The sequence below is a fragment of the Athene noctua genome, chromosome 4, assembly GCF_965140245.1.
Source record: "Athene noctua chromosome 4, bAthNoc1.hap1.1, whole genome shotgun sequence".
Lineage (NCBI taxonomy): Eukaryota > Metazoa > Chordata > Aves > Strigiformes > Strigidae > Athene > Athene noctua.
This window is the reverse complement of record NC_134040.1, coordinates 14,133,772-14,161,110: the sequence shown is the minus strand read 5'-3', so window position 1 is coordinate 14,161,110 and position 27,339 is coordinate 14,133,772. Positions and strand designations below refer to the sequence as shown.

Genomic DNA, 27,339 nt, shown 5'->3' with positions numbered 1-27,339 from the left:
CACAGTATACTTGTCTGAGAGTACAGTCAGCTACTGCACAGCAGCGTATCAGTGTTAACACTGATAGCAAGGAAACAGCACAGATTTGGCACTGTCAGTGTTGACAGATGTCATCACCTTGTAAAAATCGCCTATATTATAAAGACCTGTGTAAGACCAGCTGCAGTTTCTCTAAATTACATGTAATTTTGCTGATTGAAGGGTTTTGTTGCCTAAAATCTGGTTGTACAGCACATGTAGTGCAAGCATGCTGCAATACAGGATAAATTCCCCTACGTGACTGCACCTCTATAGTATCTCAGTGAACAACTGCTCACTCAAAAATAGGATTTTGCTTTGGTTTTCTACTGTGATAGTGCATTTCTATATAAAGATAATTTTTCAAATCTAAGTCATCACTAGCACTGCACCTTACAAAGGATGCTGCATACACATATTACTTAGACTTCCCAACACACAGGTCATTCTGTTACCTATGGTAACTAGATACCATTTCAGAAAATATTCCCTAACTAATATCCATGCATTTTTCAAGGGAAGTATCAAGTGAAAAATATTTGAAAAGAATGTTTCTGGACAAAAAAATCCATGCTGTTAGGCAGAGTTTTAAGGGACTATCAAAATTACTATTTTCTGAAGACGAGATTCAATTGCCCACACATACATATCTGGTGTCACCAAGACACCCTCCATATATGAAACTGCCACACTGAGCTGCCATGTATGGAAAAGGATTTACGACAGCTTTTATCTGTGCTATTGTGGAGTGGTAGCTGGAGTCCAGATAGGGTAACCTACAGCATCTCACGTGATAGTAGACCCATTAATTGAACTGAATCAAACCCATACGTATCTTAAATAGATTCCTAAATAAGTGACCTCGTTTTTGTACGTCCTGAAAAAAAGCATCTTTTAGTAACTTCAGGGAAAGCCACTGGAGAACAAGCACTTGAGAAAATAGGGACATTTTTTCAATATCAGGTATCTAAGTTTAGCACCACTTTTTTCTAATAACTTGAACCTTTTTTAAAAATGTAGGCATGTTTTATAAAAAAATCTAGTCTCACAAGTAAATTGTCCTAAGCCACTTCTGAGAAATAAGCAATAGCCTGTGATGACCATTTCGTAGACACATGTACCCTTCTTACTTGGACTTAATTTGAGGCAGCTAAATGGGCAGATTTCAGTCTAGTTAAAATCTGAACCACTACCTTTAAAGTCTCATTCTCTCCATTCATGAAATAGAGGATCTAAGGTGACTGTGCAGATTACCCTAAATGCTGATCTCTGAGTTTTATCTTAAAAGGTCCATTTTATACTGCAAGTGAATACAAAAGTTCAAGGTAGTGCAAAACCTTAGGCAGCATAACCAGTGGCTGTGCATTTTTGTTCTGGATGATGCATTCGTTAAAATACTTTAAAATTTCACCTCCATATGACACTTCAATAAAAAAAAAAAAAACCTATTAATTTTCACTCACTTACCTTTGTCTTGCACCAGTATTTCCAGCTCTTCTCGAATCCCATCATACCAGCTGGTAATGTCCACATGGAGAGAGTAATCACAACAGGATTTGGTGTCAGCTGCCTCATGCCACTTCTCAAAGGAGGTCAGTAAACTCGATCCAGGTTCTGGAAATACGTGGTCAACTGAAAAAGAGATTTAGTGTCTGTTACCCAGACAGCACACTGTTCAGATTTCCTCAGCACCTGTGAGTAAGTAGCCTTCCAGCATCTCACCCAAAACAGCAGCCTTGGAGGCAGCTTGTGTGCAGACCATAACTTTGAGATGTTAGCCAGATCCTGCTGTCTCAGGTATAGCAGACTTTGTGGATGGTCTATACTAAGCTAAGTCTGGCAACATGCTTGGTGCAGCATCAATAGACACACAGTACAAGATCCAAACATCTCACGTTTAGATAACATTTGTTTTCCTCTTTACTGTTTTGTAAGAGACAAGTTCTGGACTTACCTGTATTTATTGCCTGATGAATCCGTTTCTATGTATTTCATAGTAAGCATTATTATTAACCAGTGCCTCGTGGTCACTGAATTGGCCCACTCTGCCTTACCAATATATCAATGGAGATGTTAAATGTTTTCTCAGCAGACAGAATTGGGAATACAGCCAAAGGTCTGAACAGAGATGATGTAGAGCACAAACACTCAGCCACACTATATGGCAGATCGAGTGTGCTGCAACTATGTATGGTCACAGTCTCAAGGCTCTCTGCATCTGATGATGCCACAAGGTTTCCTGACATAAAGACATGACTACTTACACACACGTATACTTACGTTTGCTGGGCTAGGACAAAATTAAGTACGGAAACAAAGCCAGATGGCCTTACCAGTGACATCTGCAAACCTAATGCTGCACAAGAAACCTCAACTGAAGAACATACACTGAAAAAATTATTACTGAGAGTAATGAACAGCAGTGCATTTTGTATTTAATGCCAAAGATCTTTTCAGCTGATACTCATTGCTGAACATAGGTAATAGATTACACCATTCAGCTAAAAAAGCCACATTCCAATTCACCGGGAGTAAAACTCCACTGGGCAGCTGCTCTGCACAAGGAAGCTAAGACAATTTATGTCACCTGAACAACTGCCTCACAAAGTCTAACCAAGGACAAAGCCACTGCTAGTAGGAAAGAGCTAAATCTTGTCCTGCCATCTGGTAGACAGAAGAAGGGCCTTTAACAACTAGAAACACTTCTCCCTTCCACCAAGAAAGATGTTCCTCCCGGACATCTCTGATAAGGACTTCCTCAATTCCTGGTGCCAAACCCAAGCTCATAAATAAGCATCTTGTTATTTCCAAAGACCCTGAAATGTCACTAGGTGGGAACAACAGATCTTTGGCAGATTTTCTGTGCCATATATTTACAGCACTAAGTACACTGTTTTTCAAAAATTCCAAGAGTGGGTCTATTATACCCCAGTGCTCGGTCCTTATTTCAGAGGGAAATCCAAGAGACAGTTCCCCATGCCAGTTTCTCTCTGAGGGTAGGTTCATTTTCAGGCCAGCCCTGGGTGACAATGATGAATGGATCTCCAACATAGTGCCCCCAAATTTGAAGATTCATTGCAGAAGATCTTGGAAAATTGGTATGGAGCCTCCTGTAGCTATCCCCCACATGTGCTACATGAGCTTCAGCCTGAACTAGGAAGAGTTAGTACTGCTAGTACTCACTGATCATGGTGGTGCCCCCTGCTAGTGCTGCTTTTGTGCCTTGATAGAAGTCATCGACAGCAGTCATTCCTTGGTAGGGCTTCTGTAGGTAAGTGTTGACATCTATTCCCCCAGGAATAACCATGCGCCCGTTGGCCTCTATGGTCTTGACTCCTCCAGGAACAATCAGATTCTCTCCTATTTGCCTAGGCAGCAAGGAAAGCCAGTATTATTTCACTTAAACAAAGACACACAGGGGACAGAAGCTATTTGAGGCATGTAGGGGTGAGGAACCTAAGGGCCATACAGAAGGCACTGGGACCCGAAGGGAAGGTGAAGGTCAGGCACCCACTCTGGACACTCTGCATGGCGCTGGTGAAACAAAGCATCTGTGAGCCTGCCTGGCTGGGCCATGTGCTCAGGTTGCTTTGCATTGCTCTAGTAGCTAATAAAGAAGTTGTAATGCACCAGCATTAAAAACTGATTATTTTTTTAAATTTGATTCCTATCTTTAAACAATTACAAATGTGTACAGTTAATGCTCTCTTGGGGGCTCCAGTTTTGTATATTAAGTTTTTAAATGAAAACAGAAAAACATAGATCAAATATGACAGCAAGCTGGAATTGTAAATATATGGCAGAAACACAAGGCACATCAAAAAGAAATTATAATTACTCTGTAACCAAGCAATGCAAATTTATCCTTGAAAAGAAATCTAAATAACTTAAGATACAGAAATACATATTTAAGAGACCCAACACCTCTAATCTAACATGTCACACATTCTTCATCCTCCTCTTACAGTTAAAACTTAGTGAAACATTCTGCATAACTGTCTATAAAAAATGTTAATTGACTCTTGTCATCTTTTCCCCTTCAGTTCTTCAAAACAAGATTTTTTTTTCTTCACTATTACAAACATTAAGCTGTGCCCCATGCTGATATCAAGCGAACTCCAGATACTTCAAATCAAAATACTTCTAGTGTTCATGGACACAAGTATGAGTAAATTAAGCTTTAACTTTTGAAGCCACGTTACATTTTTATTACCTACTTCGCATGGTGCCAAAAAGGAAAAGGTATGGGTCTGTGTGAAAGCCATGTCTCTGCATTGTTACACCGTAATATATTTGGGCTTAGAGATAACGATAAGGTAGTTTAAGTTTACTTAGTTTATCTTGTATTACAGACACATAGTCCTCGTCTTAATTTCCTTTTGTCTGGGATAAAATAACATTTATCCACAGCTAAACAAATACCCCAGACATCTGAGCTGCTGAATCTGTTTCTCCCATATTAAAATGCAGCTACCACCTACAGAGCAAAACACAGCAACTGATTAACAGCCAATCGCAACAAGCTAGAACCAAAAATGAATATAACTGTTAATTAAAACCAGTAAAAAAAACAGGGATAATTATTCACATTGGAATTTGGCCAAACTGCCAGAGTTAATAAATAGCCCCAAGAGGACAGAATTTGTTTCATATGCTATGCAAAAATGTCACCTCCAGCAGCTTGGTTTCCCCGGTGCTGCGGGTTTTGGCTGGAGGGAAGCAGAGCCATTCGGTTAGCAAACTCTCCCCTAGCATCCCAAGCTGGGGTCTCAGCCACTCAGCGCTGATCACATCCAAAAGGGCGTACTCGTGAGAGCTGTAACATCACGGCTTGAAGCCGTACAACTCCATGTCTGGCATCTAATATTCATCAACACATATAGCACTGGGAGCATGTCATAACCTGTTTACAGTTGTGAGGAGCGCTAATGATACCATGGCAAACAAGGGGAAAAAAAAGCATATCCAATTGTGACAGTGAGTTGCAAGAAGCTCCTCTGCTGTTAAAATCTGACTTGTGAAGGCATTACATAAGGCACTCCAACCCATGAGCAGACTGAACTCTTGTATAAAGCTAGGTAGCCCCACACATAATAATGGTGTTGCACGAATTTTCATTAGTTGAATCCACTTCCAAGATTTTAATCAGGACAATCTTCAACCTTTGTACAGTGTTTGTGTAGATACAAAACTGAATTGGAAAAAAAAAATACTATGACCAATCTCCTTTAAATATGTCTAAGGTGGAATTTCACTCCAAGGACTAACACACCTTCTGGAAATAATACTAACGAAAACCTACACAAAAATATAAAAGCAATTAATTTTTATTTTCTTCCACAACCAGTGTCTACCAGTTTCCTATTCAAGAAGACATAAAACTTAACTAAGTGAAAGAGCGCTAAGTATGTTCTGAAGTTTTTTGATACTCACTGCTCATTATTTTCAGTACAGCTGAGTAAGTGCTTATCTGGCAATGGGTGAAGTCATCCATGCTGAAGTGACATGGAACCAAATGGCCTTTGTGGACGATGCTGCGCTATTACCTGTCAGGAGCCTGTCTCATCTCTTGCCCTGGAATCAAGATTAGGGCTGGGAGAAGGCTGATCTTCACTGGCATTCAAGGTTATTTTTATTCTGACTGACTAGAACGCAGAGTAAGAGATAATGTGACAGGATTCCTCAATTGTTCACTCGTTAATGCAAAGTGTATGTTAATAACAATGGGGTTTGGTTACTTGTGGGTGAAAAAAATACAATAGCATAGATAACTGTATTCTACACATTGTACAAATGATTGAGTTGGTTTTCTGATGCACCAACAACTACAAAACTCAGACTGACAGGAAGTTGATGCTGTCTACCGTTTTCAGTTGAATGAGCTGGAAATTCTGTCATACATGAGCTGATTACAGCACAATGGAAACAGCAGGCTTCAACTCATCATAAGTTTAACCTGAGAAAGCTGAAAACCTTCCCCAGAACTTTGTGGAGTTATTCCTGTTATTATCAAGGCCAGATCTCTTTTAGGCATCTGAGGCTCCCTCTAACTTGGCTCACTGCCTGCCCAGCTCTGGAGACCCCATGCCCAGTCACCCATCCTGCACACCTGTTAGTCCCCTGCAGCCTGGAGGGACCCAACCCTTTCCCTTAGCAGGGAGGGAATAGAAAACAGCAAGCATCAGACCCTGACCTGCCACTTGGCACACAGACCGGGGCTCATTTCCTCATGTGGATAACGGAGACAGGATAGATGTAGGAAAAATATATTATTTACATGCCAATGGTAATTTAAATTACTAAATATCTAAATTACTATTTAGATACCAGAGAACTGCCTCTCAGCTGCCACCTAAGTGTGCAGGGCTTAAGTTTCAGATAGGAAAAATCCACATGCACCACTGCTCCCTTGTACCTAGGGAGCTGGTTTGAGCATTGTTAGGTAGGGAAAAGCATCTACCATCCTCCAAACTATAGTTAATCTTCAAACACTTTCAAGGTTATATCTACATTCCTCTCTGCAGGACAATCTGCAGGGACAAAAGCATTAAAAGATCCTATTCATTTCATTAGTCCGCAAGAGAAACCCAATCCTCTATTTTCCAATCATTTTCTACTGCAGAATAAGAAAATTAACCCAGATCTTTTATACCATAGCAAAACCAGGACACTATTCCCTATTCTGGGCTGAATGGTTTGGTGTCTGCTCAGTTCTGCGGAACGAATTCTGCATTATCAGCAGGATCTGCAGCTGAAGAGTTAGGGCATCAACTGAAACATGGATGCCTGGGGTTCAAGGTCCTGCTCCAAAGGATCTTGAGCAACATTTAACAACAATGTCAAGTATTCAGACACAATGGGCAGTTCCAGCTGGAGAAACTAAGAGACCAATCCCAGAAAATACAGTGCCTTCCTAGACGGCAGAATTTATCATTTGAACACTGTTAGGACCAAGCCCATCTCACACTAACCTGCCCTCACAAATTAGCTGCTTTTTCAGAGCAAGACTTCTTGCACAGTTTACATAGAAAAATCTCAGGTCATCTAAATCCAGGAAACCAGGCATAACTCAGGGTGATGAATGGTAAATTTGCCTCCTTGGGCAAAGACAAAGCCATTTTAAAAAACAAGATCTTGCCTGTCTATTCATTATTAATCCTAGCTATCTTGGGCAGCTGAGATACCTTCTGGAGGTATGGATCCATGCATAGATTTCGCAGGGAGTCTATCCAGTTAACAAGGTCAGCTGAAACCTCGGTACTGCTAACCTGCCTACCAAGTACCATTGCATTTCTGGAATCAAGCCCAAAAATTCACAGCAGTTTCAGACTCTCAGTATCTCATGCACTTGTTAAATAGTTCTGATGCTTGTAAGTGTTACTAGGAAATTTGCATCTGAACAAACAAAAGCACAGAAAAACTCAAGTAGAATAACTATCAGAGAGAGCACAATTTGATTGAAAAAAAAGATACACATTCAAAATTTTGTGCCTTCTCCACTTAAAACAACATGCTTCTTTTACCACTTCTGCAATGTAAGTAATGCTACAACTGGAAAGGCAGAGTGAAGTATTAAAAAGAAAACCACACAGTCCATGGATAAAAGTGTTTGGAATTTTTTCTGGTATAATAACCTGAATCATGAATAATGTAAGTAGCCACAGATATATGAAGAAACAAACTTTTAAAGCAATGATAGCTTCTCATGAAAATGAGTTCTGAAAACAAGTAAGGAATGAATTATTTACCAGATAACTATAATTATGTTTCTAAGCATTAAATTGTAGCCTCTGGAGACCAAACTTGTTAGGTCACTAGTGAAAAGGTTTACCAGTCAAGAAAAAAGGCTGTGATCCCTGTGTACATCAGAGTGCTTGTACACACTGTATCACTTTGCAAAACTAGAGACCCCCATCTCCACTAAGTCAAGGTAGGAGCTACATAAATAGACATCTCTATTACTGTTTCCCAGGCTATCAGTAACATGTATTTCATGGTTTTCACCTAAGGAATACTTTGCCAGTTCCTGTATTTTATATTCAGAAAAATCATTAGGATTTTCTTTCTAGCTGTGTGAAGATTTAAGTTCATATTCCCTTTCTAAGCAAGAAAAGGGACACATGAGCAACGCATAACAGTGTTGGCCAACAGAACATGCTATGTTTCAGCATGAACAACAGGGCGATTGAGAAGGAGTAGATCACCATTAGCACTATGTAACGTGTCATATTTCTGTGCCGTACAATCCTTTAGAGCATAGCTCCATTCACCCTGATTAGATGTGGGGAATAAAGCTGTAATGAGCCTTCTGTCATACACGGACTCAAGAAATATCCATTCTCCTTACCATTACTTCTCATGTTAAGAAAGCCTACTTGCCTTGACCATTTTGGAAGAAACTAGGATTGAACTGTTGGAAAAGCAAATACCTTCAACTTACAGCAAAGAAATTTTTTACTTATCTAATCTTAGTAAAGATAAAATGGCAGAATTTCATAATTAAACACTTCTCTACTATGGCCCCACATCTAGAGGTAACCAAGATGCTGGCTGCAAGATTTCAGGTCAAAATCAGGTCTATACTAACAGGCATGCAAAAAAGTTCAATATTTTTAAAAACCAACTTTATAAGTCCATCTTCAAGGTATATGTCTGCATAGAAGGAGTGGTCATCATTGATAATTCTTCCACCTTTAATGAGTAGTCGGTCACTCTGGGGGGGAAAAAAAAAGGAAGAAATGTGGGTTTACTGAAATAAATAAACATAGTAACATATTGATGATACCAAATAGGCTTATATTGTATAGAAAGCCATTATTATCAAAGCACTTACACTATATAAAAGTCTATCAAATAGGTTCAGGTGGTACATAGACAGTGGAGAGGAAAACCATAGTTTCACTGAGTGTTTATTTCTGGCTTTTAGGGCATGAGGCCTCATGGCCATCACAGTCTTTCTTCCTCAAGGCAGAACTCATTGCACACTGAAACACTTGAAACCCCCCCCTTTTAACCATCATTTTACTGTGCAAAGGCCAAAAAGGGAAGAGAAGCCACCAGAATAAACTTCCCAACACTGAAATGGCCAAGCTGAGCTCACCTGGGACTCTCAGCACCCCTAGAAGAGTAATAGAGCTTGAAATGGGAAAGGCCAAGGTCAGGGGAGGCTGCTGAACTCTGTAATGCAGAAATTCCTGCCCAGGGAAGCTCTTTTAAGGAACATCAGGTCAGCAGGGTGAACTCCACCATTCCACCATGGCCAAGGGACATGGCCCACAGCTTGCACCTCCCGTACTGGGTCACAGACCAACAGCAGAAAATCTAGTTTCTAGTGGGCATGAAGAATATATTGTTGCCTAACTTGTTATTCCTGCAGGTCAAAGGCTGATTATTAGTTGGAGGCACTCAGTACTCAGAGGCTCCCCATGCCATATCTCACTCACTCCATGAATGAAGATGGGAGTGCAGCCTCCAAAGTTTGGTTTACCTGATATACCATACAAACACCAGTGAGAGCTACTGCCTCCTGGTATTTTCGGAATGGCTATAAAGCAAATATTTTTTACCACAAAGAACTGTTCAAATACCAAGTCTGCTGGGGCACTGTTCACAACAATCATCTGTTTCCATTTTTCTCTATTCAAATGGATACACTTTGTTCTCCAAAACTACATTTTACAGAAAGCAAAATTTACCACTGCATATTCCTGAGAACCAATATTTGAACTTCCTCACTGAAAAAGTCAGACTGGAAACACCTGCACCCTACCACCTACCCAGAGACAGGGAACGTCTGTAACTCCAGTACTGTGCAGGCTTTGGCTGGGACAGAGTTAATTTTCGTCATAGTAGCTGGTATGGGGCTATGTTTTGGATTTGTGCTGGAAACAGTGTTGATAACACAGGGATGTTTTTGTTATTGCTGAGCAGTGCTGACACAGTGTCAAGGCCTTTTCTGCTTCTCACACCTCCCCTCCATGGAGTAGGCTGGGGGTGCACAAGAAATTGGGAGGGGACACAGCTGGGACAGCTGACCCCAACTGACCAAGGGGATATTCCATACCATGTGATGTCATGCTCTGCAATAAAGCTGAGGGGGAAAGTTGGCTGGGGGGCTGCTCCTGGGACACTGGCTGGGCATCAGTTGGTTGGTGTTGAGCAATTGTCTTCATTTGCATCATTTGCCTTCCTTGAGTTTTGTTTCTTTTTGTCATTTTCCTTTTCATTAGAATTTATTACTTTTTATTTTATTTTATTGTAATTATTAAACTGTTTTTATCTTAGCCCACGAGTTTTCTCACTTTCACCCTTGCGATTTTCTTCCCCCATGTCCCCTACAGGGGGAGCGAGCAAGTGGCTGTGTGGTGCTTAGTTGCTGAGTGGTGTGAAACCACAACTACACAATGCTTTTGGAAAGACTTGTGCCAAGTAACTGTGAATGCTGAAAACCTCTAAAGCAGTCAGAACCTTCTTCTCCCATGCATATATAAAAAAGCCATTTATTGTAAATTATTTCCTTGGCTCACTAAGCAATAACTCAGAATCTCCATTTTGTCCATGTTTTATACTCCTCACTCCAGACTCAATTCCACATTTAATTACAGGTTGACTCACACATATAAACCATGCATGTCCCAGGTTCCCCGTTTAGAAAACAATTAAACAAGTTGCAACAACCTTTCTTCAATGTAACTTCTCAGTTACAGATAGCATTTACTTTTCAGCTTGCATTTGTACATTTTGCAGGTTTGAAGCCTCTATAGCCCTCTATATCACTCTAGAAAAGCAAAAAGGGAGAAAAAGACATTTTAAAGGGATAAAGAAGAAGGAAAAAGAAATTTTAAATGCAGTCTATGACAAAAGAGTATCTACACAGAAGGTCTGAAGCTTTTCTCCATGTGCTGCAGCAGCGAGATGACCTTGGAGTGGGGGAATCAAGGCACAGAACTACAGTGAAGTATGTCCCCGGGACCTGCCTTAGATGTTGGTACCCTCTTGTTAAAGGATGGAGACGAATGCAAGTCCTCAGTGTGGAATATGCCAGAGCAGGCTCCCTGTTTTCCCCCCAGCCTCTCGACTGTCACTTGTAATTGCAGGACTCATGAATCAGCAGCCTGAAGAGTAGTAAGTTATGTTGCCATGTGCTGGCAGATGCATCTCCTCACCATGATGATTTACTACACTGCCCGCTGACCTGCGGAGACCACCATCTTGTGAGCTCTTAAGCTCATTCAATTGCCTTCCTAAACATTAATACTGTCCAATTACAAGAGGCAAGAGCTTACTGATACAGCCAGGGAACATTACCAGAGCACTGCATCTGTCACTGCTAATTAGTCAAAAAATCTGCATGCTCATCAAGATGTTCTACATTTTATTTCTTTTAAAACAGGAGAAGATGCATAATAAATAGAAACAAATGCAACGGGCTGGAAAACTAATGCAGACTGAAATAAAGCAGAAGTACAACCCCAGAAAATAACTGCAGACATAAGGATTTTAGATGGTTTTGTATATAAATATACATATATGTGGCAAAACTAGGTATTAGAATACTCTGAACCTTAAAAGGATACAAAGTGCAGTTTCAAGAAAGCACTCAATTATGTGAGTCATCCATTAAATTAAGACTCACAGTTTATAAAGGATTATTGAATGTTTAGATACAAAGTCTCTCACATTCATCAGAATTTCAAAGTATCTAAGAAATTCTGGTGAAGAAAGAAAACTGCACTTTATGGAGACTTTCAATGCTTTAATTCTTGACACCTTCCTGCTCAGAAGAAAATACAAACGGTTCAAAATTGTCACAAAAGGGAGCAGGTCCTGCACCTGAGCTGGCCTATGGCTAAGGTTGCCACCAGCCAAGAATAGGAATCCATGGGAGACAAGGCTGCCAAAAACCCCACAAATCCTGATGCTTGCCAGTGCTCCCCACAGTCTGCTAAGCCACTGGGGAGGGTGCCATGGAGCCCCACCCAGCTTCCATCAGGACCAGATAGATGTAGAAACATCTCTGACACATTTCCATTCCAGCAAATCAGCAAATTCAGAACAAAAAAGGGGCTTGTTGGAACCTTTCCCAACCAGCATGTCTGTAGGACACATTACAGATCGCTGCAAGCCAGGAGCACAAGCAAAGCAGGGTACCTTTACACAGAGGGTGCTGATGGGCACAGGCAACCCAGGCGAGGTTTCAGTGCCGTGTGGACACCCCGGCAGCACACTGTGCCCAAGCAAATAGGTGTTCCCTCCTACAGCCTGCTCCGGACCAGGGCTGGCTTGTCCTTAGCCAAAGCAGCAGTACCAAACGCCTGTGTGCACCTAAACATATAGATGCATTTCCATGAACGCACTGGAAAAAATTACACAAACATAACTGACTAGCAGGGAGGCATAGGTTAACATTGACAAGTGATTTGCTATATTCTTCATGAAGTAAACTTTCGTACAAACCCTTGGTCAGCATGTGAATACTGATTCCCCACCACAGCCTAAGCATGGGCTTCAGGAACAAGTACAGCCCTGGCCTGAAGGCAGAGGGATGCTGACACCTGCATTGCTGCCACAGCCACGGACGCCTGGGCACTCCTGCACCTTTTTAGGTCACTGGTATTTGCTGCAGTGAAATCCTGGACAAAAATCTGGGCACACACAGGGTCTGTGAAGTAGGTTAGCCTTCTCGGGCACGCAGCCTGGCTGCACATGGTCAGGGGCCATTTCTCATTTACTGGGGGCCTGATGTCAGGCAGGCTGCTTGCAGTTTTCTTACCAAGTGCCAAATGCCCAGAAAAACTAAGGACCAAAGTCCTCTTTTCCCTGGACAATGTTCCAGGCGAGAGGACAGTCACACTCTGTAGCACCCTGGGGAAAACAGGGCGGCTGGAGGAAGGAGTGACCTGAAGCTCATAAATTAATCATGCAGCACTGGCCCACATTACCCCTTCCCAGCTGTAAACCCCTCCAGGCAGGACACTTTCTTTGCCTAGCTGTCAGATGTACCCTCAGCCACTCTGGTGACCTTTGGGTGCTCTCACAATGTAAACAGCAGTGAGCTCATTACTCAGCTCAGGAGGTGACAAGAGTGTAAGCTTTTATAGGGTGGCTGCCACCTTTCTATTCAGCTAACAGATGTCTCAGTCTCTAGTGCCCTGCCTGATGAGCCCTAAGGGATCCATACCAAGTTTTCAGTGCATTGACTGGTACAAGAAGCTGCCAGCCCAGCTCTTCCCGGTGCAAACCAAGGGAAGCTACTGGGACGCTCTCATCCCTCCATCCCGCCAAGGACAGACAGCAGGAACACAGCAAAACAGAGAGGGGGTATTATGTTGAACATATAAACTGAGCAATTCATTAGGTGCCAAGATTCAAGAGGAAAAAAACCAACTACTCTCATTGACATGGGACTTGTGGAAAGCACCACTGTAAATCTATGCCATTGCTCAGCATTCGCTGCGGGATAGGGAGCCGAGGTGCTTCTCCACCCGTCGCTGCTGCGATGATGCCACCGCATCGCTGTAACGCTGTTTGTTTGCTTCCGGGTTTTGTGCCCGGCTGTGGCACAGCATCAGCACAGCAGCGATGCCTGTCTTCTGTCTCCCTGCAGCTCCATTTTACAAGCGCTCAGGCACCTCCCAGCTCAGCTCACTGCTGAGTATGATACAGCCATTCCTATTACTCACAGCTCTTCACCTCCAAACCCTGCACACTGCTTTCCTGGTGATTTTTTGCAAATCGTGGTCTAGCTTCTCCTGCTTAATCTAGCAACAAAGCCACAGAGCTTAGCCTGAGACATGACAGCAATTTTCACGGCAGCAGAAGATGCCACAAACTCAGCATCGTTTGCTGCAGGAGGAGGGGCCAGCTACTCAGACTCAAGGCGGTGGCTTTCGCTCCCTTACTATTGTTTGCGTTACAGTAAGAGCAACACGAAACATCTGTAAGCTGGTGACTGGCACAATTTGTACAAATTGCTTGTTTTGCTGAGTTTTTTTAAATCAGCTTGCCTCAGCTCTTGTGAAGCACGTCCGTATTTTCATATACTCCCAATGGTACAAGGCCAGCAGAGACAAGCAGTGTCTGCATCAACCTGCCAGATGATGAGCTGAGCCCTGCTGCAGTCCCGAAATACGCAGTGGACTCTGCGCGATTACAAGTGAAGACAAATTCCTTTGGTCAGTAAATCACTCAACTCTGGATTATTTGTAAATATGATCCAAATGTTAGATTCAAGTGTTAGAGCAGGAACTCCACTAAGAGCTACTCCACTCAGAGCTAGAGGTATTAACAAATATTATGCACAACAAAATTCAAATACACTTTTTACATATGCAGCTCTCAGTCTGCTCCTAGAACTACTGAAAAACATAGTAACAGAAACTGCCATCTTCTGACATAAGATTTACTAAGTAAATATTATCTCAAATTGGTGCAGCATATGAAAATACAATGCAGCGCAAGTTACAGCAAACCATACGCTTTTCTTCAGGAGTGATATGCATGGTACTGCACCTTTCAGAAAAAACCACACCTCTATGGTACAAGATGGAGTTTGAAAAACAAAAGAAAGAATTAATCTGCCATTATGTACTCTAACCATACAGAAAGATTCAAAGAGATTTCAAGAGGAGTGTTTTCATCAACCAGCAGCACCTGTCCAGACTGCAATTCTGATATAGGCTATTACATTCTTGTTTTTTCTTCCACAAATGGAATGCCTATTACATTTTCATCTCTAAATCAAGCATGTCTTTTTAACTATTTACAGTTTGCCTTACAATTTAACTACACTGAACTTCACATAACATACCCAGCACATGGGTCAAAGCACTGCCTCATTCTTGCATTTGGACTTTTCAATTGCTTCATTGCAGCCATTGCCAACTGAAAAATTTGCAACACTCTTGGCCCCAGATCTTCCAGGCCTAAGGGAGGAGGAAACACTCAGCAGTGATTTCATCCTTTGCATAATTCTAAGGACCTACCAGAATATACCATTGTCCTAACATCTCCACAGCAACAATGGCTGCATTCTCTAAAATCCAGATTAGTCAATGGCCCTGAAGATCACTATGGATTTTATGCTAAATAGCCAATTGAAAACAGTTTAAAGTCCAAATCCACCTGTATTTCCAGTTCTCTGCCTATAAATGCATGTGACTTAAAATACATCTGATTAAAGGCAATAGACATAAGACGACATTAGGCTATGTTATCACACTTCCAGCCTCTTTACTATTTTAGCATTGAAGAGGCCAAATCCTTTGCTAATAAGACTTTTAAAAGGCCACTGAGAGTTAGAAAACACAAATTTAGAGGGAAGGTTTAAAAGCCACAAGCTGAAGTTTGGGTTCTTGATTATCCAAATATCTACAGGAAGACTATTTTCAAGGGAACAGTTTCTCAAAGGCAAAAGTCCCACTGGCAGACAATGAAGGGCGACACTCAGAGCTCCTCTGTGCTTCTGTGCTTTCCTTCTTGCGGTTATTTCCCAAAACATGCAAGAGATTTAATTTTGTGTGTGTGTGTGTGTGTGTGTGTGTGTGGATATATTTGGTTGTCTATGGTCAGAGCTGGTCAGATTCAGACCCAGTTGTGACACCATACCCTTAAATTAGCTTGCTTTTAGCAAAATACTTACAAATAAGGAACATTTTTAAACCTAACGGCGAAGGAAGAAAGACATCCTTCCCAAGAGGAACAGTTGCTTAAAATGCTTTCATAAGGATCAAAGAGTTGTAAATGGGATTTCACGAAGTCTGCTTATAGAAGATCTGCTTTTAACCAGCACTATCCTTCCTTTTGAATTTCACATCTAGGCTACCCTCCACAGGAAGTAATTTTTAGCTAGGGTGATTCTGAACCAACTCAGGGAATTGCTTGTAAAACACTGTATCCTTGAGGTATCATTTCCAATAGGCCACTAATGGAGAATCCTGCTTTTAAGGTCCTTTTCTTAAGAAATGTGCTCCAGTATATGGCAATTCATTTAGGAAGGATTATGTTGATTGTAGTAATGCTGTATCTTGGTCTGAGACCAATATATTCATTCATCTTTATTCATTTAAAAGATCTGATGTTCTTTTGTTTCCCCTTTGGAGACCCGACTTTCTATTTAGCTAGCAATTTCACTTCTTAATCACACAGTCTAAAGGGCTACTCCTACAGATACTAACTCCATGGGGATTTCTTCACTGTAAATGTCATCTTTGCTTTGCTTTTGCTTTTAGAAGGGAAGCACAACAAACACCTTATTGATTACAATATTCATTGGCATCACTAGGGGTTTCACCTAAGTACGGGCTGGAGGGTTGAACCCACTGTATTGTGTGTTGTTATAGCCACCTCTTGGGTTACACACAGGTTACATCAATTAGAGCTGACCTCAAAATCTCTGCAACCCATTCACAGGAAAGGTTAAACTTGGGAAAAAATAACAGCAATTTACAGCATGGCGGGCTGCTCTGTGCCCCTGAACTGAAGATGTGTTTTATCTAAGTTCTAGTCAGAAACCTGCATCAGGTTATTCAGACAAATTAGTTTTGGCACCAGTCACGGTCGAAATCCAGCTAAAACCATAAAGAATCCCTTCTCTGACAAAGGAGGTAGATGCAAGAGAAACAGAATAGTAGAAAATGCTCTTTAATATGATGTTAGCAATGGTAATTCATGACTGATTAAATCCAGTGGATACAGATGCATACTGTTTGCACTCAGACACTTTCTGCTGTCATGATGCACCACATACCTACTTCCCCTGCAAGTCACAGCAAGCTGTGATGCTTGCTGCCTCACTTGGCATGGTATCAGCACTGGTTCATGTACAACCCTTCCAGTCTCTTAGCTCTGAGCACTGCTCCTTTAGCCAGCCACGTGCAAGGTGGGCAAGGGTGACGATTAGCTTTACTTGGGTCCTATTACACTCAGGAGATTTTACACTAAGTCAGTGGGGACATTTATTATTTGGTGACATTTATTATTCACCCAAGCAAGAGGTGAGGCATTAAACCTCATATGCGCTACAGATCAAAACCTCGTCTTGTGACAAGTGCATCAAGTGACAAGCAAAAGTAATGCCAAAGTATCTCTGTCTCAAGGGACAATGCCATCATCTTTACATGTAGCAAGATTATAAACCGGCAAATTATTTTGTTTCTTATCTCTGTTCCACCTCTCTCAGACATATAAAAGAAGCTGGAAATTTATCCCAACTAACTCTCACAGTGCCCAAATGCTTCATAAGCCAGGGGCCTCTCCTGGATCCCACAAAGGAAGATGAAGCTTCATCCTTTTACCGCATGTATAAACTTGCTTATGAAAAACATGGCAGCAAAGCAGAAAGCAGACGCTGACCTCTTGTCAGGAAAGTGGTTCATTGGCAGTAGTTGCTCTCAGCACTTACAAGAAAGAAGTTCAGACTTGTTGAGCAACCACTTCACCACATCAGTTGTCTTCCCAGACAGCCACTGTCCCCTTTCCAAACCTCCCCGGCTACCAGAATGCAGCTCAGCTCCCCATGGTGGCACCAGCTATGATGCTGAAAACCTTGATGCAGGCACCAACTGACAAACCTGCAGTGCCATTAAAGGAATCACTGCCCCAAAGCCTTCTTTCTGTCTCTCTGACAAAGGTTTCAATCTCCATAGAAATATCCCCAGAGGACATACTCTGGATGTAATTTAAGACATCAGATGGAAGTGGCTTAAATACTATGGCCACTTTTTCTCCTGTAGAAAAAGGAAAGGAAAAGACTTATCACAGAATCATAGAAACTGTGAGTGAAGTCCAACAACTTCAACTGAAGCAGCTAAAGCATCTCCAGGGCTGTCAAGTCCAAGTCCAGTGCAATATGCAGTGTGAATTCACAAATATTCACCGGCAGACAGGTAAACTGAGAGGGGCCAAGTCTATTAAACAGTTACAGATGGAAAAATATAACTTTGAGGATTAAGCAAATATTCAAGAGTAACAGGGGATCCAGAAGTCTCAGGCCTTGCTGTTATGAAGCAGGACAAAAAGTGCTGTCTAAATCCATCCAAACCTTGCGCCGACAGCAGAATAATAATGTGAGACATTGTTCCCATGCCCAGCATTCAGTAGGCTTTTCAAACACTTTTGGCACATCGCACACCAATCTGTGTGTAGCTTTAGATTGTTAAGCAAAGGCGGGTGGGAATAAAAGCACGGCCAGGGGGAGATATGGAATAAATCCAAACCTAAATGCAGACTTTGGTTTGCCATTCCAGGTACCCACCATGCCTTGCATCTGCAGGACATGTCCCACCTGGTGTCCAAAGTGAACTGGCTGGCAGCTCTTGCACTGGTGTTGTCTCACACCAGAACACCTCATGTTACCTGAGCACTTTGCTCAGGCCAAACAGAAAGTTTCTGTCTCGACCCTCAATAGTTAGCTTGAGACCAGTGTCTCATGCAGGAAAAGTCCAGACAAATGCTTTTTTTCTCTCTCAAAGTATTCTGCTGTCTTCAACTGAAGCCTGCTTATATCTCAGCTCTCTTCACATCAATCAATTCAAACGGCTCCAACTAAAATTATTCTCTATGCCCACTCCTCTGAATTTCTCCAGCGTCTCTTCATTTTTCTGCATCTGCTTCTTTTTCTCATCTTGTGCCAGCTCTTCGCTTTACTTGCTAAGCTCAGTAGTGAGATCCTTCCTCTGTAACATCACATTTTTGAGCTCTCTGTCTCCCCATGCCTTAGTCTGCCAGCTCAGGACCAGCAGCTCCTTCCCCCATTCATATGCCAATCTTTGGACCATTCCCAGGAATATTATTCCCTTTTCTAAGAGACTTGTGCACCATTTGCCTCTCCCATGTTCCTCCTTGCATTTGCTTTGGTGACTAGCTATTCTCCCCTTGCTCAGTAGAGTTGTCTTCACACCTCCTCTTCACTGAGCTCACACTGATTATGTTTTAATGGTTGCAATTGCTACTGGAACAAACAAGTCCTCTAACAGACATTTTACGTGCCACATGTTTTTTTTTAAAAATTGTGATCTGTAGATACTGCAATTTTGAGTTCATTTGGGCTAAGGCCTTGCTTGAAAAGTGCCAAGCACTACCAAAACACACAAGCCAAAATAATTTGTAACAGAGCTTTCAGTGTCATCCTCCCTATTGATTCCCTGTAATATGCTGCACAAGAGGAGTATAATAGCAACATTAAAAGCAATGGGCGGGGGGATGTATCCTGGAAAATCTGGTCTGCATGAGAGCATGCATGCACAACCAAAGCACAAAAAATTGCCACCTCATGCAGAAAAACACCTCAGCAGTGGATGTGGTAGCTGACTATATTACAAAGCCTGAGAAATATGTTCCTGCAGATGGATTCGTGGCCACCCATACATTATGCACACCCTACTCCATCCCTAGCTAATACTCCTAAGCCAAGGGAGTAAGACACACCCCACCCCACCCCACCCCCCCAAGTACTTCAACGCAGTGCAGAGGACGTGACCAAAGCGCTTACACTTGATGGTCCAGTGCATCTCTATTTTACATTACCCAGAGACTTGTCTGGTGCTTCAAACACAGAGTTCCTCCCCACAGTAGTTACAGCAAAAGGGGCTCAATTTCTCCAGTCTGACTCACAACTGAATAACACCTTACACTGGAGCAGTGCTGGTGCTCAGCTAACAGCAAGCATGGATGCTGCGTGGGATGCATAAAAGGCAGCAGGAAAGTCACAAACAAGATAAACTGCAAGAAGCATGAATTTTTAGAGGTTGAAATGAAAAAAAAAAAAAGTCAGGTGAAATGAAATTTTTTAAAAAAAACAGGTGCAGGTTTGGTAAATGAGAGCAGGGACATGCTTGGTGCCAAAGGGGGCCTGTCTGCAACACAGTGTCTCTACTGTCCTAGATACTTCCAAGAGAAAGGGGAGAAGGGAAGGCAGAAATAAAGCTGCTTCGGGGGAAAAGGGTGAAGAGGGTATCAGTCAGGCACTGATAACAGTCTGAAGGAGTGGAGAGGCGAGGCACAGTCAGACAAAGCACGAGAAGGCAGTCATGCCCATGTGCACCAAGGGGAGTAACCCAGAAAGGACACCACAGGGTTGTCTTCCCAATAGTGGTATGTGCTCCCACATGGATCAGAGCTGAAACCAGCCTCTACCACTTCCTTCACAAAGTTCCTGATGCTGCAGGCCTGACCCCAGAGGGAAGTTTTGTCCAGGTACCGACCACAGGCAGTGCCTGTGGCTGGATGCTGTGGCAGGATACTGGGTGCTGTTCTTGTGTGCTCAGGATAGCTCCTGGCACCATGCAAGGAACACAGGCGTGGTAAGGGGAAGATCCACAGCGAAGTATCCGCACACAGGACACTGATAAAAATTAGTTTCTCACTATTCCAGCGAATCCAGGAGCTGGTGTATCTCCAAAAAGGAGTGTGTGTAAGGGGGAAGTGTTAAGCACAATAAAAAATGACATTTTTATATGATTTCATCATTGATGTTGTTGTTGCATAACTTTATAGAGCTATCGCATTTCCTCAGAGCCCAGAAGGCCTGAAGCTCCAATGTATTTCCAGTGCCAGGATGAAGTATCTAATTTACCATGCTGGAATGGGGCTTTCAGAAGATACATGCAGACAAATCCAGTGGGATGTGGAGCACGTACAAGGTATAACACAGAATGTCTGATTTGCTTTTGCTGGAGGAGAAGAAGGGCCAGAAGTGTAAAACATTAAAATAAAAAAAAGGCAGTCCAAGTCTGATGTCTGCCAACTTCACTAATGTTAATTTATGCCTTTGATTTGGTCACAAAACTCACTAGCGTTAATGAATATTCATTTATAAAAGCTTCAACACACCCCATTTCAAAGAGAACAGGCTGAGGTTTGGACTTTCTTTTTCCCCGCGATCCTTTCACCAGCACAGAGAAGAAAATTTGTGGGAAGTGAAGAAATTAAAACGAACTGTTGATTCCAAGGCAAACACTTGCAATTCTTCCAGTTTCTTCTTTTACTCCAAATTGGAGAGCGACCAGCTATGGGTGGGAACCTGTTACACCGCAGCTGCAAATGAATGTCAAGCCACACACAAAGCACCTGACACTCATCCAGAAGGCAGCCAGGGCCTCCCCAAGTCCAGAGGTACCCTGAGTATGTGCAAGGCACAGGACGAACTGAGGACAGAGGCAAGAGGAGCCATCACCCCAAGAGCCACTGCAACACCCAGTCTTAGCCTCGGCCACCAGGCACTGATGCCTGTTGATAGTGGAAAACTGTATAAATGCAGCACTTCGGTATAATAAAACTGTGCTTTTAGAAGGAAGCTGTTCTCTTCCTCACCAAATATTTTGGCTAAAGAAGTATTTTTTTTTGAGTACTGACAAAACCTCTAGGTGCTTACAAGCCTTGTAACGCTGGCTCAAATAATACCTGGAACCATCAGGTTTGCTGAGAAGCTGCCACACCCACCAGCCAGCCCTCTCTTCAGCTACTGAAACTTGCCCCGCACGCCGGCGGTGCCAGCTTTCCTGGAAAGCTCCACGAACCCAAGCTCCTTGAGCTCACCCCGCTTCCCCGCTCATCTCTGCCCGGGTGCAAGAGCAGCAGTGACCCCATCACCCACGGATCCAGCCCCCCAAGAGGAAAGCAGGCACCAGCCTGGAGGCACCGGTGCAGGGGAAAACCTCTGCACGACCAAACTCTGGGGGAGATTTCCCCTGAAACCCCTCTCCCCACCAGCTCTGCCTATTCTTTATCCCCGGTCCCTGTCGATGCGGTGTATCTACGGGAAACAATATACTGAGTCAGAGGACCCAGATCCTTTCTTTCTGGCACGGAAAGCATGCTCTATTGTAGTCCTGCTCGAGGGTGAAAGCATCTAGGGGGAGACAGGCACGGATAGGAAGCGGATGGTTATGATTAACTCTTTGACTTCTGATCCCACCGCGTCTGATGTATTAATAGCGCGCAGAGGTGTTGGTGCTGGCATCATGGCGCTCTTTGATTTTCCACGCTCCCCCACTCCCCCCCGCCCCGTTTTCCCCCTCCCATCTCTGGGCACCCCCGGCCCCCCACCCCCTCCGGAGGGCTGCGCTGCCCCTGCCCGCTGCCGGGGGGCGGCGGCCGCGGCGGGGGCACGTTGTGCTGCGGCTCGTCCCCTCCCTCTTTTGTTCTGCCTCGCCCGGCGGCCGAGTCTCCCCGGGCCCTGCTCCTCGGGAGGGCGGCACCGCCGCCCCCGGCCCCGACCCCCGGCCCCGCCACCGCCGGGGCGAGGCTCCCCCCGGCCCGAGCCGACGCTGCCCTGCCCTGCCCTCCCCGCCCCGACCCCGGGCTGGCGAGAGAGCACACAGCGCTGAGCCCCGGCCGTGCGGGGGGCGAGGAAAAGGGAAAAAATAAATATAAAATTAAATAATAAAATAAAATAAAACCGCTCCCAGTCCGCCCGGAGCTCCAGCAGAAGGAGGAGCGGGCACCGGTGCCCGCACCCGCCCAGCCCCGGGCAGCCTCGGCCGCGGCCCCGCAGCCCGGCGGGCTCCCCGCCGCCATCCGCGGGGCACTGCGCGGCCGCGGCCGCTGCGCTCCCGCCTCACGCCCTTCCCCGCCCCGATAACAAAGGAGCGAGGGCAGCGGCTCGCTGCGTGCCGGGATCCGCTTACCGTTATGTGGGGGATGCTCTTCTTGCCCTGGTAAGACATGTCGGCTCTCGCTAGCGCCGGGCGCACGCAACACACCGGAGGAGCGAACCGAGCCCGACGGAAAAATATCGGTGGTAATAAGAGGAATAATAATTCAGAGCCCAGTCGGGTGATGGGGCGGGGCGGGGGCGACCCGGCGGAGCTGTGTAATGGAGGCAAAGTTTCCTCGCCCAGGGGAAGGGGAGCCAGGCAAACCCGGCACCTTTTTTTCCGGCTGCAATAAAACAGGGACGCGGCTCCCGGGGGGGTCGGCGAGCGCTGCCTCTCCCGGCGGCAGCAGCGCCCTCCCGGCTGCAGGTCGGAGCAGGATTCGCTCAGCTCAACCCAGGAAGCGTTTCCTTCCCTCCTGTCCCCCACCCCTACCCCCTCGGCCCCCCTTCCCAGCCCATCAATCCAGCCGGAGCCTCCCGCCCTCCCTCCCGCACCGGCGCTGGGAAACGCCGCCCCCCCAGCTCCGCCGCCGCCCCGCTCGCACGCTGAGGTCACCGGCGGGGTCCCACGCGTGGGCTCCCGCAGGGTGGGGACCGGGGTGGGGGGGCAACCCCCGGCTGTGGGTCCTACCGCGCAGCGCATGGCAACGGCACTGCCTGCTCTGTCCCCATAGCACTGTCCCCACGATGGCTCTGCCCAGCTCTGTCCCCACGATGGCACTGCCCCGCGCTGTCCCCACGATGGCTCTGCCCTGCTGTGTCCCCATAGCTCTGCTCAGCTCTGTCCCCACAATGGCACTGCCCCACGCTGTCCCCACGATGGCACTGCCCTGCTGTGTCCCCATGGCTCTGCCCAGCTCTGTCCCCATGATGGCTCTGCCCTGCTCTGTCCCCACGATGGCTCTGCCCTGCTCTGTCCCCACAGCACTGACCCCGATGGCACTGCCCTGCTCTGTCCCCATCGCGGTGCCTGCTCTGATCCCATGACACTGCCCCGCTCCGACCTCACTGACACTGACCCCGATGGCACTGCCAGCTCTGTCCCACAATGACTCTGACCCCACCAACACTGCCCGGCTCTGCCCTCCCTGGCACTGTCCCAGTGGCACTCCCTGCTCTGCCCCATCCCCAGGGAGGGCGTGGGGGCTGGCACAGCTCAGTCCAGCACAGCCAGGCCCAGCCAGGCCAGGTAGATGCTACACCAGCAGCTGCTGGAGAGAAGTGGCTAATCGAAACCTTTCCATCTTTTCTGACTCACACCGTGCCTCCCTCCACCCACCCACCCACAGTGCCCAAGGCTCCATGAACAACTGCAGGAAGGGTAAAAGGCACTGCAAAGCTGCGCCCAAGTTAATCCCCCCGACAAGCAGCCAGAGGCTCTTGGCACACACACTGCTGCGACACACACACACAGACATGAGGCATTTTCCACCCAGGCCACATCCCTGATGCATCTCCTCGGAAATCACCACTGGAGCTTGCGAAAAGTTCCGGCTGCTGCCATGCAGGGGGTCAGGCATGTGGCTCCTGCTTATAGTGCACCTTCTTAAACCAGTGACCAAATATTGCCTGCTTTACCCCCAACCTCCTCCTCACCCCCACAAGTCCAATTCAGAGCAGGACAACTTTGGAAACCCAGTGAGATCCGGGGAGGTGGCGTGCAATGTGCTCACTGCCCAGAGGCCAGGGCTGAACTAGGAAGCAGGGAAGGTGGGGACGAGGCACCAGGGATGTTCCAGAAGATGGGGGATGTTCAGGGTGTGCCACGCTCTCCCACTGCCCCGGGGTCCTGATGGAAAAGACGGGGGTTCAGGTGAGCTGGGCAAGACTGCACTGCAGCTGCAGCCGCTGAAGGCAACCCCGAGGTGGTTGCAGTGAAGCGGCACCATCGCAGGCGCAGTGTCCCACCAAGCCCTGCCACCTCGCGCCGGCGTCCCACCACAGCTGGCACCCACCGGGCTGCAGGGGAGGCCCTGTGGCACCTGCCCCCAGCCCCCAGAGCAGCGCGGCCCAGCGCCCCATTCCCGCTCCAACTGAGCAGAGGAGGGAAGAGTGGAAACTCGCAGCGGAGCCTGTGGGAAGCGCAGCGCGTGGAGAGGCCCTGCAGCCTCCAGGCTGGGTGCTGAGGGAGGGAACGCATCCACGCAGGGACGTGACCGCAAGGCCGCGTTTCTCTCTAAGGGGAAATCAGTGAGAGCCCCGGTTCTCCCGAGAGCCGGCCCTCGGGTCTGCCTCCGCTCAGAGCGGGGTAGGACGGAGCGGCACAGCTGTGGCAGCGGTCGCCAGCCCCACCGGCCTCACTTCTTCCTTAAGTCTACAATACGAGCCCAGGTTGCAGCCCCGGAGGTGGGGGCCCTGGGCAAAGGTTTCGGCTGACCCTCCCGCCTGCCGGGGAGACAATGAAGGCGCATGGGGAGAGGGGGGCGCCTGGGGCAGAGCCGGGGCCGGGGCCGAGCCGCGCTCTGTGCCTGAGCCAGGCTCCGCGGAGTTTTCCCGGCGAGCCCAGAAGTGCAGCGGCGGCTGCTTTGTTCCGGGGGGCGGCGGGGAGGCGCCGAGGGGGCCCGGGCTGCCCTCCAGCCCACCCGCCATGGGCCGCGTTTTACCGGCAGGAAGGGAAACGGAGAAAAGTCATCGGCATCACTTACAAAGGAAAGCGATTTCTGGGGTCGCCCCCCCACCCCCCACCCCGGCGCCACTAAGCTCAGCAAGTGAGATAGTTTAGGGGCCAGCCAGGCTCTTCCTACAGCATCACCGTGCCGGGAGGAGGGGTGCGCGCCTCCCCGACCTTCCGTGCCGAAACTCCCCCGCGAAGGCGGCCCCCGTCCACCCGCGCCGGCGAGCGGGGCTCTGCGGCACGGCTCGGCTCGGCTCCCCCGGCTCCCGCCCCCCGGCCCGCGGCCCCGCTCCGGTCCCGCTCACCTGCCCATTGTCCTGGCCCTGCAGCAGCTCTTTCCCCACGGGGTATCTGATCTCCACGCCCGGGGTCTTGTCCTCCCGGTCTCCCGGGGAGCTGATGACGGAGCCGGAGACCTCGCTGATGTCGCTGGCGGTCTCGCTGTAGTTGTCCCCTCCGTCCAGCATGTCGTGCCGGCTGCCGCTGCGCGGGGTCCGGGACCCCTTCTTCCCCACGCTGTAGGCGTCGAAGTCGATGGTTTTGTTCTCGTAGGCCCCCTCCACGGAGGCGAACATCCCCCCGTATTTCTGCCGCGGTGTCTGGGCTGTCGTACCCGGCCTAGCTAAATACACAGGCAGGTCATCTTCTTTATTCCAGTTCCTCTTTCTCTCGGCCATTCTCGCTGTCCGGATCTCTCCCTCCCTCCCTCTCTCTCTCTCTCTGCCTCCCACTTCTCTGCACCTTCTACTAGCGGGATAGGCTGCTAGTGACCATAAAAATGAATGGATGGATGCAGCAGTGGCGGAGCTGGGTTGGCTGGTGGGATCTTTTCCTTAGGGAGATGCAAACGTTAACCTCCCTCCCCCCACCCACCCCCCCCGAGGGGAAAAAAAAAAAAAGAAAAAAAGAAAAAAAAATAAGAGCGAAAGAGAAAGAAAGAAATAGATCCAAGCGGGATTTAAAAATAGCCGTGTTAGTAAAGAGCACGTGAAAATAAAGTACAAAGAGCGGAGAGGAGAGGGTGGCAGAGGCAGGTGATTGGAAAGCCCCTGACGAATCGGAAGAGCAGCAGCAATTCCCAGAGCAAGGGCCGCAGTGCACACGCTCCCCCGTTAGGAAGAACGATCCGGGGGGCGGGGGCAGGGAGCCCCTACATGCAAGCGCAGCCGGTGCAAACACGGCCCTTCCCGGCGGACGGGCGCCAGTCACCTGCTGCGACGCGGCTTCGGGGGGCGGGGGGGGAAGAAAAAAAGATAAAAAACGAAAAGCCCCAAATCTCCCCAGCCCCGCCGAGCGAGCCGGAGGGAGTTTCTCCCACTTCGCACTCACACGCCCCTCGCCTCCCTCCGCAGGAGGCGGCTGCGGCGCTGCCCGAGCGGGGCGGGGGGGGCGGGGGGCGCGGCCGCGGCCGCCCGCGGTGCGGGGTGGGGGAGGGCCAGCTCCGCGCTGTCCCCCGCCGCTCGGGGTCGGCCGGCGGCCGCAGGGGAAGCGGCGGGGGGAGAAGCAGGGGTGGCCGGGGTGGGGGGAAGGAAGCACAACCAGCCCCAGGCCCCCGGGGCAGGGGGGCTGGCGCTGCCCTCTCCCCGCCGCAGCAGCTGGCGCCTGGGGGGCTGGCGGCGGCCCCGCTCCGCCCCGCCGCCCCCCCAACCCTCTCCGCCGCCGCGGCGCTGCGAGGGCGCCGGGTCCCGCCGCGCAGGCAGCCGGCGGCAGGCAGCAGGCAGCAGGGACGGCGGCGGCCGCCGGCCCTGACACGGAAGTGATCGCGCTGGTCGCTGCCGGCTCCGCCGCCGGGGATGGGGCGCCCGGGGGCGGCGGCGGCTCCGCGGGCCGCGGTGCGCAGCCCGCGGAAGCCCGTAGTCCCCGGCGCGCCGCCCCGCCGAGGCCCCCCGCGGCGCAGGGGGTGCCCGCGGAGCCCGGCCCGGCGCCCCGCCGAGCCCGCGGAGGCCGGGGAGGCCGGCGCGCCCCCGCGGAACTCCCCGCGGGGCGGCGGGAGCGCGGCGCGCCCCCGCGGAGCTGTCCCTTCAGCACCCCGCGCCGCGGCACTGCGGGGGCAGCCAGGGACCCTGGCGGGGGGGGCTTCGCGTGGCCAGTTCCCAAAACCGAGGAGGGATTT

The 27,339-nt window shown here is 47.7% G+C and overlaps 1 protein-coding gene across 2 annotated transcripts in view; it reads right to left on the bottom strand.

The window, feature by feature from the left end:
• CRMP1 (collapsin response mediator protein 1) overlaps positions 1-26,074 on the bottom strand; it is a 51,557-nt gene extending 25,483 nt beyond the window's left edge. Inside the window, exons 1-4 of one of the 2 annotated variants that reach the window (XM_074904499.1) lie at positions 25,532-26,074; positions 8,643-8,731; positions 3,202-3,386; positions 1,486-1,650 (exon numbers count right to left, since the gene is read on the bottom strand). In XM_074904499.1, coding sequence (XP_074760600.1) covers positions 1,486-1,650; positions 3,202-3,386; positions 8,643-8,731; positions 25,532-25,903 — 811 coding nt within the window. In that variant the 5' untranslated portion in view covers positions 25,904-26,074. Of the gene's footprint in view, positions 1-1,485; positions 1,651-3,201; positions 3,387-8,642; positions 8,732-22,643; positions 23,008-25,531 lie in introns of those variants that run through there. The other variant, XM_074904500.1, reaches the window with a different exon arrangement.
• Between the last annotated feature and the right edge of the window lie 1,265 nt (positions 26,075-27,339).